The sequence below is a fragment of the Orbicella faveolata genome, unplaced genomic scaffold (assembly GCF_042242905.1).
Source record: "Orbicella faveolata isolate gen_17 unplaced genomic scaffold, um_ofav_v1 contig_24, whole genome shotgun sequence".
NCBI classification, from domain to species: domain Eukaryota; kingdom Metazoa; phylum Cnidaria; class Anthozoa; order Scleractinia; family Merulinidae; genus Orbicella; species Orbicella faveolata.
Window position 1 is genome coordinate 22,464,907 of NW_028301552.1, and position 12,594 is coordinate 22,477,500.

The window sequence follows — 12,594 nt, forward strand, 5'->3', positions numbered from 1 at the left end:
AATAGTAGAAGTGTATGGTATGCTAATTTAAACTGTGAGTGATAGTGTATACGCTGCATGTTATATATAGGCTTGGGTAAACTTCAAGCACAATTCATTGTACTTTCGCTAGCGATAATTTTGCCGGCGAAAAGTCCCATTTTTGAGCAGACATATTGAAACAAATTAGCGACACGAAACATGACATAGAAAGTAGAACTTTAATTAGTCCCCGATTATGGCTCCTGCTTTAATGTAAATCATCCGCTCCAGTTTCACCCACCTTCGTCTTACGTCCATTATATATCATATATTTGTGATGTTGAGCATCGTCCAATGGTAAATTATTTATAAAGAATCAATTGATTCGTCCCTTATGCTAAAAAGAAACCTCAAAACGTCAACCAAAGGCTTTGCTCCGTAATTTGAACGCGATTATTGTTTTTTTGCGTGAGTAAATAATGTCCATATTTGTACTTCTTATACTTCACGGTTATCGCCTTTGTAAGGCAAACCATCTGCTTCCAAGTAACGGTAGTTTGACTGAGCGGAATCCAGGCAAGTCAGAGACAAAACAGGACTGCCATATAACTATGATTACCGATAGAACTGAACCACGCCAAGATCTCTTCTTCTTTTTCATTTGGTCTGTTCCAAATTAATCATATCCATAACAAAATTCGAAGAAACAAGGCCTTTTAAACTGCTCAGGCAGTCGATAATTCTTCTGTCATATCAAGGAACCCAATCAAGTACAAAGCACGGAACATTATTTTTTAAATTCGGAAAGTAATTATGAGCTGCTCCTGTTCTTATTAGCATTGGTAACTGTGTATGAATGCGATTGCAATTAAGGTGATTCACATTAAAGACGATATGTAAAAATTCTCTTAAAATTGCAGGAGCCCTTCTTTGGGCAAGTGCAACGGATTTGGAAGAATTTTCAAACGCACGAATAGTGTAAACCTTACACGTAATTATTCACGCTTTCGTACTATTTACTCAAATATATGATATCACTGGAAATTACGAACGTATTGACTTAAACTGCAGTGCAAATTCACAAATTAATGACAAATTTGCCTTCTCTCGGCCAATCAAAATGGAGTCATTTTCTTTATCACATAATAAGGTGAAAACAGACCCTGCCAAACGTCAATCACTTTCCTGATGATTATCGTAAATATGAACACAGCTGGAACTTGTATTCATGTAAATATTCAGCTCGGAATATGATATGTGAAGACACTGCCTTATCAGTTATTGTGACGCAGCAACTAGCCTTCATGTAGTGATGCTGAGTGAAGAAACAATTGCTTTAGTTTAGGCTCCACTGAATACATTCTGAATGGTGCTAGCAAATATTACCGGGGCGGCACAAGATTTGCTATTTGGCGAAGATTTGTATTGCTCGCCAGATATCACCGAAGGTATACATTCTCAGATAACAAGTATTTTGGCGATAAACGTGTTCGTGTCCATTTCAGCGACTCTAGGGAATACTCTAATTCTAGTTGCCCTTCACAGTGAGTCCTCCCTTCATCCCCCGTCCAAACTCTTGCTTCGTTGTTTGGCTACAAGCGATCTCTGTGTTGGTGTTACTTCAGAGCCTCTCGCAATTATCTACTGGATAGCTGTGTTGAACAAACGTTGGGACATTTGCCGATTGGCGGGGACCATAAATTTTATCTCCAGTTACGTCCTGTGTTCTGTGTCGTTGTTAACACTGACAGCAATAAGCGCCGATAGACTTCTTGCGCTGCTTTTGGGACTAAGATACAAACAAGTTGTAACCTTGAAGAGGATATATGTGGTTCTCAGCAGCTTTTGGGTTGTATCCACCGCCGCCGCAACGATGTCCGTGTGGAATTCCCTTATTACCTTCTCTTATGGCTACATTGGTATAGCGGTGTGTTTAACCACGTCAGTTTACTGTTACACAAAGATCTTCCTGAATCTCCGTCAGCTTCAGTCTCAGGTACAAGACCACCGTATTCATAGAGAGGTACAGAGCGTAACAAGTCCACTGAACATCTCTCGATACAAGAAAGCAGTTAACACTGCACTGTGGCTGCAGTTGACATTAGTTGCGTGTTACCTGCCGCACGGCATATCTGGTGCCTTAATGTTCACTGAAGTAAAGTTATCTCCATCGGTTTTTATCGCCGGGCAATGTACGTCCACCTTGATTTACTTCAACTCGTCGTTAAACCCGATTCTTTACTGCTGGAAAATAAAAGAAGTGAAGCAAGCAGTGAAGGACACAATTAAACGCTTCTGTTGGTTTTGCCGTTAGATTTGTCACTTAGTTAGGGTGGAGAGACGAACAACGCAGCAGTCGAGAAAACTTCTCTTTTATCTTATAATGAAGTGGCTAGCCCACCTTTGTTTTCGCAGTGGAAAAACACTCTTAAAAAAACGACTGAAACAAAAAAAAAAAAATGCCGTACGTTGGGTGGCACCAATGTGAAATCGTTTAGAATATAATTATCTACAATAATTACCTTTTTAGAGAGCTTTATAGCTTGTTGTCAAATTACATATATACATCCAAACTAGTCGTTAGGAAAAATACAAACCGTTTAATCACTTTGGCTGGCGTCTCGCTAATGCGCTAGTATTCATGGCAATAAACTCTATGCTATTTCTGCCGGCTTTAAGATAGGGAAATCATTATGTAAAACGCAAGAGAAAGCCATCAGTTAACATCTTTAGGAGGCAGAAATAAATTAAATAACCTTGTTTTCTTGCGCCAATCTCGACAGTGCCGGATAAATTCGAAGAAAATCAATGAAATGGAACAGTAGGCCTCTTCCAAATTAGGTTTGAAACTCATATTTTCTTGATATTTACATGAATTTAATGAAGTAGTTTGTATGTAGAGAAAAATCCACGCATAGTTATCAGATACTTATGATTTACTACTGCCAAATGGACAATTCTGTATCATTACGGAGTAGTGTAGGAGAAAATTGGGCACCCCGTTAGGCAATATATATAATTAAGCAGCACTTTTGGACCGATTTGTCATGACACAGCCATGAATAAAGTTCGACAACGTTTTCCCTTATGCCAATGACGCGCTGAATAATACGCTCTATTTGTGATCATAATTCGAGGGGTATTAGTGTACCCACTTTTTTATTTACCATTAAGCGATATGTTTGAAAGCAATAATGGATCGTTGAACAAAATCTTTTCAAATTTGCATATAAAATTTCCGCCTTCAACGTTATTCAATCGTTCTAGAAGATGTGTTCTTCTGGAGGCCCTAAAGGGAATTTCTTTCAAAAGACCTACACTGATAAAAACTGATAATAACACGAACTGCTGGGTATCGACAACATTATTTTTGTGATGCTTCCTAGTATGTTGACGCACATATGCCGTTGTATAATGTGAGATGCTGTCTTAATTTTAATGGAAATAGCCTTCTAATTGCTTGTCGCTCGAAGGATCTGACTTAAGACTGAATCATCACCCACACCAATTTCAAAAGGAGATAAAATACCCATTAGGATTTAGGCCAATCAGAAAGCTAGAAATACAATAACCGGTCGTCTCTATTCGACCATTTATTTTAATAACTATGTCAGCAATTAATTCGCCTGCAATAACTCTTATCTTTTTTTTTTTTTCTTTTTGGTCAAAAAGCGAAACTGGATCATAACGTGACAACTGTTATCTGGGGCGTTTAGTATACTGTACAGTTTGACAAGGCCACGGTTTTATCGAAGCATTATCTACCCTCCCCGACGGTGAGCCAGTCGTTTAAAGACATAACAGGTGGCAGGAAAGATGGGGGATTTTTCCTTGTGATAAAACGGAATATAAGTTCATATCACGTTGTCAAAAGTGCATTAAAAATTGAGTGGTGTGTTGATCGATGCAGCTATATGCATGTGGTTGAAACTGCTAATACTAAATGCCCTCCCCTGATAACAATATTGAAAATGAAAATGAAGAGACCCACTTAACCAAAGACTGAAAACAGACGATCATTCAGCCACTGTCCTCCAGGTCAATCAGAAAGCTAGAAATACAATAACCGGTAGTTTCTATTCAGGGTAACTCGCTTACCCTCCCCCCCCCCCCCCCCTCCCAGTCCTCTCTTAATTGGTCTGCATTCAGTGATCTTCAGTGGTCTCTCTTGGTCTCCCAATGGTCTCCCAATGGCAGAGTTGTTTGGAATTGCCTTGGAACAAGCGAACAGTGAAGTTTCTAGCAACCTCCTTTTAACTAAGGGAATTTTTTAATAACAATAATAACGATAATAATAATAATAATAATAATAATAATAATAATAATAATAAAAATACTAATAATACACATGAATTTATATAGCGCTCATTTCCAGAGCTCAATGGCGCTTTACAATATTTGTAATTAAAATTAAAACCAATACTACTTAAAATTACAATATCATCATACGAATTAAAAAATAAAAATAAAAAAAGTTCCAACAAAAAAAATATATCACTAATTGTATTATTGTATCATTAAGAAATGTCATTCTCTCTTAAACCATAGGGTGTTGAAATGTGTGTATTTCAGAGCTCTCATATCATGTCTATAAGATACACATTACTTACGGACGACACTAGAAACGACGAATATGTCCATATTTTTTGAAGGCATTGTTTAAGATAAGTAGTTAGTAAAATTTTCTTGTTTTATCAATTTTAGGCGTTCTCGGCCTAGCAACTATCAGAACTGTCTGTGATTCGTTAGCGCGGAAGAAATTTATTTGCGTGGCCTCCGGTCGATAATTGACGTAACGACAAAATGTGGCGTGTTCGCTTACTCCTAATTATGGCCTAATTTGTTTGAAGTTCAATCGATTCTCGATGTAGGAAGCTCTTGTTCAGCCCATTCAGGACGAAGCACGACAGCTGTAACAATTGGAGCACCGCAGCCGTTAATCTGAACATAAGAACCAATCAAAATTCGAGAAGAATTCGACACATTATATAATCACTAGCCTAAGAATACAGCCGCCTCTCATTCGCTCCCGCTACTACGTGTGAAGGGAGCGAATGAGAGGCGGTTGTATTCGCAGGCTATATAATCACGTGTAGATTGACCGTTCACGCAAGAGCTGTGTTATTTATTTCTCCCTTACACGAGCGAAAAATCGCCTGTGTAAATACCTCAACCCAGAAATTTTCACACTTTTGCGAAAAATGTTTATTTCTATCCTCAGCTCAGTGTCAAGCTCTGTTTCATCTCGTCTGACAAACCGTCTGTTACAACTGCTCTCTTACAATGATCAGTCCATACCTTACAATATTTACTGATCAGTATCACCATCCGTTTCTTAACCCTCAGTTTATTGACTGATTTACCATCTTTCTTCTCAATCTTGTACAATTATATATTAACAATCTCACTTTAGCCTAACAAGCAGAAGAGTCTCATTTGACCTTATTATTACTATTATTATAATATTATTATAATGTTATTATTAGTATTTTAGGATCGCACGATATTTTTATTTTCATCAAAATTTTAGTCTACGATAGAGGAATGTGTGAAGATTTGTAAATACGTTTTCTGAAATTTTAATAAAGTTCTTGTTATTAAAAGAATTTTTTATTTTATCATCATCATCATCATCATTCTCATTCCTCCCGCGCTTTATGAACTTCATTGGTTACCAGTACAACATCGTGTTCACTTTAAGATTTTAATTTTACCATTTAAAGCTATTCATGTATTGGCGCCAAAGTATATCATAGAATTAATTAACATTATGCCTAGATCTATATATCAGACCCTCTTAAAGGAAAAGCTTGTTACTTTAGGTGATAGATCTCTCTCTGTTGCTGCTCCATAGTTTGCCGGCTGAATTACGTGATATTCAGACATATTTGTACCTGTAAGATGAAAACTTTTTTATTTCATGTAGCTTTTAAAGCGTATCGTGCTTGATATTCACTCTTATTAGTATTACTAATTGAGGTTATTATCATTATTATAAATATTCTATTTTATTAATATACATGCAATTAGTTTTACAAATTTGAATTTTGTGGTATTTTAAGTTGTAAAGCGCTGTTGATCAGTAAATGTAAATAGCGCTCAAAAGTTATTAAATTATAATTATTATTAATGTTATTATTACTATTATTATTAATCGATTTCGTTAATTCATATTATTTTAAGGTTAATCTAATCGTCGTGGGATAGTGTTACGTGTCCGTTAAAACTCTATCCGGGAAACGAAAACCGCACACAGCAATGACTTGTGTGTATCACTACCTCGGCAATTCGTGCCTCGTCCGGTAGACTTCGCTCGTCGGGATCGTCGTCCTTTGCGACGACGACCATTTTCGGCGCCTGCTCCCGTAACATGATCGTACGACGTTTAGCTAGTTTAGTTTGATCACCGACAATGGTTTGAATCCACAAGATCCATATTTCTTGCTATAATTGTACGATACAGTGAAATAAGACTCCTTTGCACCCTGTGGCCTTACGCTCTTTCGCTGTATCTTGTATAACATTTACATTTGTATCATGAACACAAGACTGAGGCCCCGTCCACACGCATCCGGCGAATTCGGCAGCGATATTTTTGAATCCGCCCTCCAGAGTGGAAAAAAAAAAATCCGCAACGAATCCGATGTGTGGACGGTGAATCCGGATATTTTCGAGTCCAATGACGCAGGAAAATCGAGTCCAGTCTCCTACCGAGCAATAAACCAATGTGGCGGCACAACGTGCAGGCCTAGTTTCTCTAGAGTGAATCCGGATACCATCGGATGCGTGTAGACAGGCGAATTCGATTTGAACACGCTACGTGTGGACGGGAAAATTGTTGATCCCGAAAGAAAAAGTTGTGAATTCAAAAACACCCGGATACGTGTGGACGGGGCCTAAAATTACTATTGCATATAAGCGCATTTTAACGTGCCATTTTAAATAAGCACAACTATTCTGATTAAACTGCCTTGCTGCAAAAATGCAGTCAAAAATGCAAGCTACATAGTCTAGTTTACCCTCCCTTGCTGCGGACACTTACAACAGGACAAAGCAAAATAATAGCACAAGTGTCAAACACCAACTACCACATCGTATTTTCCAGATTAATCGCCCACAGCGTAGATATCAAACTTGCCCTGGTGGACCCGGCATTTATTGGTCTTACCAAGGTTTATTAAGAAGAGTTTTGTTAGTTATGTTTGGCAACCAAATATCTCGTCATTGTACTTTCAAGCTTATGATATGACCTTGAATAAATGCCTTGGGACTTATTTACAACTCCACCTTAGAGAATCCGCGTTTATCTGGGCCTAGGCATTTAATCGAGAAAATACGGCGACTTAAAAAAAGTTATATACAAAAATAAGATACAGGTCATGGTAAAACATATACATTTGTTTCTTATTATAATTCGTGACTTACTTATTCTTGGTGGAATTTACTCTATTTAATCTTGCTTTTAATAGTCTCAAAATTAGCGTAGAAAAACTGGTCTACTTCTTCGCATCTAAACAACGACTTTTCGTCATACCTTCATTGATTCATTCATTCGTTCAGCATTGCACCAGTAACGAGTAAATAGCAGAATATTACTATAGAAATTGCAACTAAATCACTGCCTGACGGTAATGACTATAACTAATTAATAAAAGCCACCTTGTTTCATCACGAGTCAAACACTTGATGAAATTGAGTGATTGCATTTCTGCATATTGGACAGATTTTCGTCGTTCCTTGTAATTGTGTGGCGCACGTCATGCACACACCTAAATGACCGCATGGAAGCAAAACACTGTTACGAGGATTGTCCATACATACAATACACTCCTTCTGTTGTTCTGCAGAGACAAAAATCAGTGTCAAAACTCATTAAAAAAGCATGATAAGGTGGACTCTGGCCATAAGATACAACTAGACGTTGTAAAAGGATATTAAAAGACTAAAGAAATTAAAAAATGGGACTAAAGAAATTATAAAATGGGACGTTTCGGTTAAAATACTCTAAAATGTTTCCTCAAGAATCTAAAACGGCGTCCAGGTGTAAATGAGATGTTTTTAAGGTGATTCCTCACATTTGCATTGCGCATCCCTACTGCGCATAATTTATGGCGTCATTAGCGCGCGTTCGTGCACGCGCACATTGAAAACATGGCGGATTTGCCTTGATATTGAGTTCTGTCAGTTGAAAAATTGGCTATTGCTCACTAACGAGCTCGGACACCCCAAATTTTTTTCCAGTCATTTTAATCTACTAATCATTAGCTTTGCGTGAGAAAAGATTGATCTGATTTCTATTGTTGAAAATTGAATAAATAAGGAAAATAGCAGCTGCGCTGTAGTCTTTTCTATTTTGCAGTTTGATAGCCGTGGCAAGCAATTTGGTTCCAATATCTTAACAAGGATTCAGCTGTCTGTCAAAATCAAACTTAAAAAGTTTATTTGTGTCCGACACAAGTATTGACTGTAGTTTGAGGCGTGTTTTCATGAGTCTGGGCTCACAAAGAGTTTACAATAACTTGGAATGCGTTCTTGCAATAAGCATTAAATAATGCTAAAATGGGACATTTTTAATGCCTCACCGCTCCTTAACGAGTATGGGCACCCCCCTTTTTTATTTTATAATTGAAGTTCTCATATGATAAATATTCAGTGGACAAAGTTTGAACAAAAATCTATTAGCAGTTTTATTTCAGGGGAATTACCTTAAGAACGTGAGAACTTCACTGGGGATTAGCCAAAGAATTGTAAATGTCTGAAATGTGCAAGTGTTCATTAATTGAATTCGGTCACGTTTCCAAAACCAATCTTCGCGACCACTGGGAACAATGGTCTATAATCTGTACATCGAAGTGAAAATCCTGGTTGTTTTGTATACATGGCTGCACTAATAGAATAAGATCACATAAGGCACCCTGGATCAACTCAGACTTGAAGAAAGGTATGCGCGATCGTGACGCTGCCAAGAGAAAAGCTGTTAAGTCAAATGATCCATGCGATTGGGCAAAGTATAAAAAGCTGCGAAACTCAATAAATAATAGGATCAAAACTGCTAAGGCATCTTAGTTTTCGAAAGCTTTTATGCAATTTGAGGGCAACTCTAAGAAAACTTGGCAAACAATTAATGAACTTACATCTCGCCGTAAAAGCAATGAGACTGTGAAAGAACTAAAAGTAAATGACGTTGTAATCAATAATTCTAGTGAAATTTCAGATACTTTTAATGACCATTTTTCAACAATCGGGCCCAGACTTGCCAATGAAATACCTCCAATAGGTCAAAATGATGATTCGAGCTACACTAACTTTATCACTTGTAACAACAAAACATTCCATTTCTGTCCAACTAGCAGTAATATTGTTTTTTCTCATCTAAACAAATTATCTAGATGTAAAGCAACAGGTCTTGATAACATTTCTGCTAGATTAATCCGTGAATGTGCTGATCTTATTTCGGTCTCTTTATCTGACCTCTTTAACAAGTCTTTGACTTCTGGTATATTTCCTGACGATTGGAAATGTGCTAGAGTTGCTCCGTTGTTTAAGCAGGGTGAACGATCTGATCTAAATAATTATCGACCAATTTCAGTCATTCCAGTAATTGCTAAGGTATTCGAGAGGATCGTGTATGACCAGCTATATAGCTTTCTAACTAAAGAGGACGTAATTTCTAAACAACAGTCGGGCTTTCGCTCATTGCATTCAACTGTCAGGTTACTGCTCTATTAGAAGCTACCGATAGTTGGGCGTTTAGTATCGATCGCGGAAATGTTAATGCTGTACTTTTTCTCGATTTAAAAAAAGCGTTCGACACTGTTGATCATGAAATTCTTTTAACTAACATGAACCTTTACGGAGTTCAAGGAATAGCTCTTGACTGGTTCAACTCATATTTAACTAGCCGTACACAACGATGTCTTGTTAATGGTTCTCTTTCTCAAACCTGTTCGCTAAAATGTGGGGTACCTCAAGGAACAATCCTAGGTCCCCTATTATTTCTTATTTACATTAACGACTTGCCCAACTGCTTATCATCATGTCAGCCTAGGATGTATGCTGATGACACCCACATCACATATGCGGGAGCTGATCTGAGCTCTATACAGTCTAATCTAAATCACGATCTAAGTAATTTAAACAAATGGCTTACTTCTAACAAACTTACTTTAAACGCGACTAAAACTGAATTTATGTTAATTGGTTCCAGACAAAGATTGAGTACCCTTCCAGCTACACTTGAGCTCTCAATTAATAATGTTCCAATAAATCGTGTCTCCTCAGTCAAATCGCTCGGTGTGTTGATCGACGAAAACCTAACTTGGCAAACCCATATTGATAAATTGTCTAAAAAGACTGCATCTGGGATTGGTGCCATAAAACGAGTTAGGCCTTTTGTTCCACTAGCTACACTACTTTATATATACAGTACTCTAATTCAACCTCATTTTGACTACTGCAATCTTGTCCAGGGTAATTGCGGTAAAACTTTGTCGGACAGGTTACAAAAGCTTCAGAACCGCGCCGCTCGCGTGTTAACTTCCTTTAGTTATGATACTGATGCCAAAAGTCTAATACGACAACTGGATTGGAAAGATTTGTGTACCCAGCGTCAAATTCAGAAAGCCTTAATGGTATATAGGTCTTTAAATGGCTCGGTTCCTGAATACCTATCGTCTAAATTTCTAAAACGTAGTGGAATGCGCTATTCTTTAAGGGATTCCGAAAACAAACTGGTTGCACCTCATCCACGAACTAACTATATGAAAAACAGCTTTAGTTACAGTGATGCAACTCTCTGGAACCGCCTACCCTGCAATCGCAGGATGATAAAATCCTTTAATCAATTTAAAAGCAAAGTTAGACACGGCATTCATGGAAAACAGGATTAGTTTAATATTTAAATTAGGATTTACTACTTCAATTTTTATTAATTAATATTTAGCATGGACTGTTTATTAGTAGTTTATTAGTATTAATTTTTAAATATTAGTATTACCTGATGATTTTTAACCGTGTATAAAGAAATGTTAAATAAATAAATAAATAAATAAATAGAGAATTCTTGTCATTTGTAAAATCAGCTCTTTTATGTTCTTATGCTCTAGACCTTAACGATAATAACGGTTGATCTGCATCACTCTAAAACTTTTCATTCGTTCTTGTCAATCTGCACCTCTTTTCTTCTCAAGGCTAAGTACATTGTTAGGCCCGGGTCCAACGCCGCACTTCACATGAGCCGAACCCAATTCAACCAATTAGGCTCATGTGAAGTTCGGCGTTTGACCAAATTAAGTTCGACTGATTTTATTTGGAGCGGCTGAGGCGTTCTTCACGCCTGGCCAGCCGTGAATAACGCCTGAAGACTGACTTTGGGTCAAACAGCCATCTTCACATGAGTCGAACCAAACGCCGGCATAATCAGAGGTCTAAAGGCGCCATTTTGACCTTACCTTGAAAAACCACCGAACAAGACCGCTTTTGTTATTTATTTGGTGTAGCAGATCGGTTCGACTGAATTAAGTTCGACGTTTGACTCAAACAGGCGTTCTTTTAATTATTTGAGTCGACCCAAACTGCCATTGGGTTCGGCTCATGTGAAGTAAGGCGTTTGACCCAGGCCTTAGTATACTTTATCTATATTGTTTCTTTTGGCTAATTATAAAGAGCCTCGTGGATGGTGCAAGTCGCGCCCGTTTTAACGCTCGAGATGTTTGTCCGATATCGACTTTCTTGCAGTCTGTGAAAATTGACCTTTTCGGCGTATTCCATCACCAAGTTTACATAAAAAGCGCTATCTTGTGACCCCATAGAGTAGCTAAATATTTGTTTGCAGAATGAACCATTGATGACGAAGTTACTGTTAGTAAGCACAAACTCAAGCAATTCTGTTGGTAAGGCGGCCAAACTGGTTCTTTCAGAGATGGCGTAAGCCTCGGGTTCTTAAAAACACCTCATTTACATCTAGAAGACGTTTCGCATTATTGCTGAAGGTTACAGTATTTTAAGTTTATAACTTCTTTAGTTATTCTTAATTCAGTTTTCATATCATCATGCTTGAATAAGACTACAGAATGTTCATTGTAACAGGAATGGTGCTCTCAGATGCACTCCAACGAGGTAAGGCGTTGAATTAGCATCGAGATGTAAAATGTAAAATGCCTCTTTTCTGACCTTATATTTATTTTCAGCTAATAAATGGCGGTCACCCGACTAGTTTAGCTCTTCAGTTATTTTGGGTGACCAGCAACTGTGTGTATTTTTAATTTATTTATTGTTTCATTAGTAATTAAGTTAATTTTAAGAAATGGACAACAACTTTAAGTTTAAAACAAGACATGTTTCGATCGTTCAACGATCATCTTCAGTTGTGAATTCGTTTACAAGTTCGGTTGAATTAATACAAGCAATGGCGTATAAGTTAAAACGTGATACAATTCAAAATTTCGAAATAATTAACGTACGATTTTAAGAAGCGCGAGACATGGAATAACACTGGCCCTTCATAGCCTCGCTCCAGCCTATTTGAACGAACTGTGATACAGTCAAGTAGCTCAAATCTGCTGTCTATTCTGGGCTAAGACGGCTTGTTACGGCGACATATTTTCTCAGCTATTGTGCCAAGGCTCTGGAAGA

General features: G+C 37.6%; 2 protein-coding genes across 3 annotated transcripts in view; one reads left to right on the forward strand and one right to left on the reverse strand.

The window, feature by feature from the left end:
* Positions 1-1,198: 1,198 nt before the first annotated feature.
* Positions 1,199-3,055, forward strand: LOC149110913 (adenosine receptor A3-like). The gene has a single exon (XM_089291396.1). It carries the CDS (start codon positions 1,328-1,330, stop codon positions 2,273-2,275), a length of 948 nt encoding a protein of 315 aa, XP_089147522.1. The 5' UTR covers positions 1,199-1,327; the 3' UTR covers positions 2,276-3,055.
* A 2,087-nt stretch (positions 3,056-5,142) lies between these two features.
* The window catches only part of LOC110057208 (tumor susceptibility gene 101 protein-like), a 15,952-nt gene continuing 8,500 nt past the window's right edge, over positions 5,143-12,594 (reverse strand). Inside the window, exon 6 of one of the 2 annotated variants that reach the window (XM_089291397.1) lies at positions 5,143-7,802. In XM_089291397.1, coding sequence (XP_089147523.1) covers positions 7,630-7,802 — 173 coding nt within the window. In that variant the 3' untranslated portion in view covers positions 5,143-7,629. Of the gene's footprint in view, positions 7,803-8,384 lie in introns of those variants that run through there. The other variant, XM_020763790.2, reaches the window with a different exon arrangement.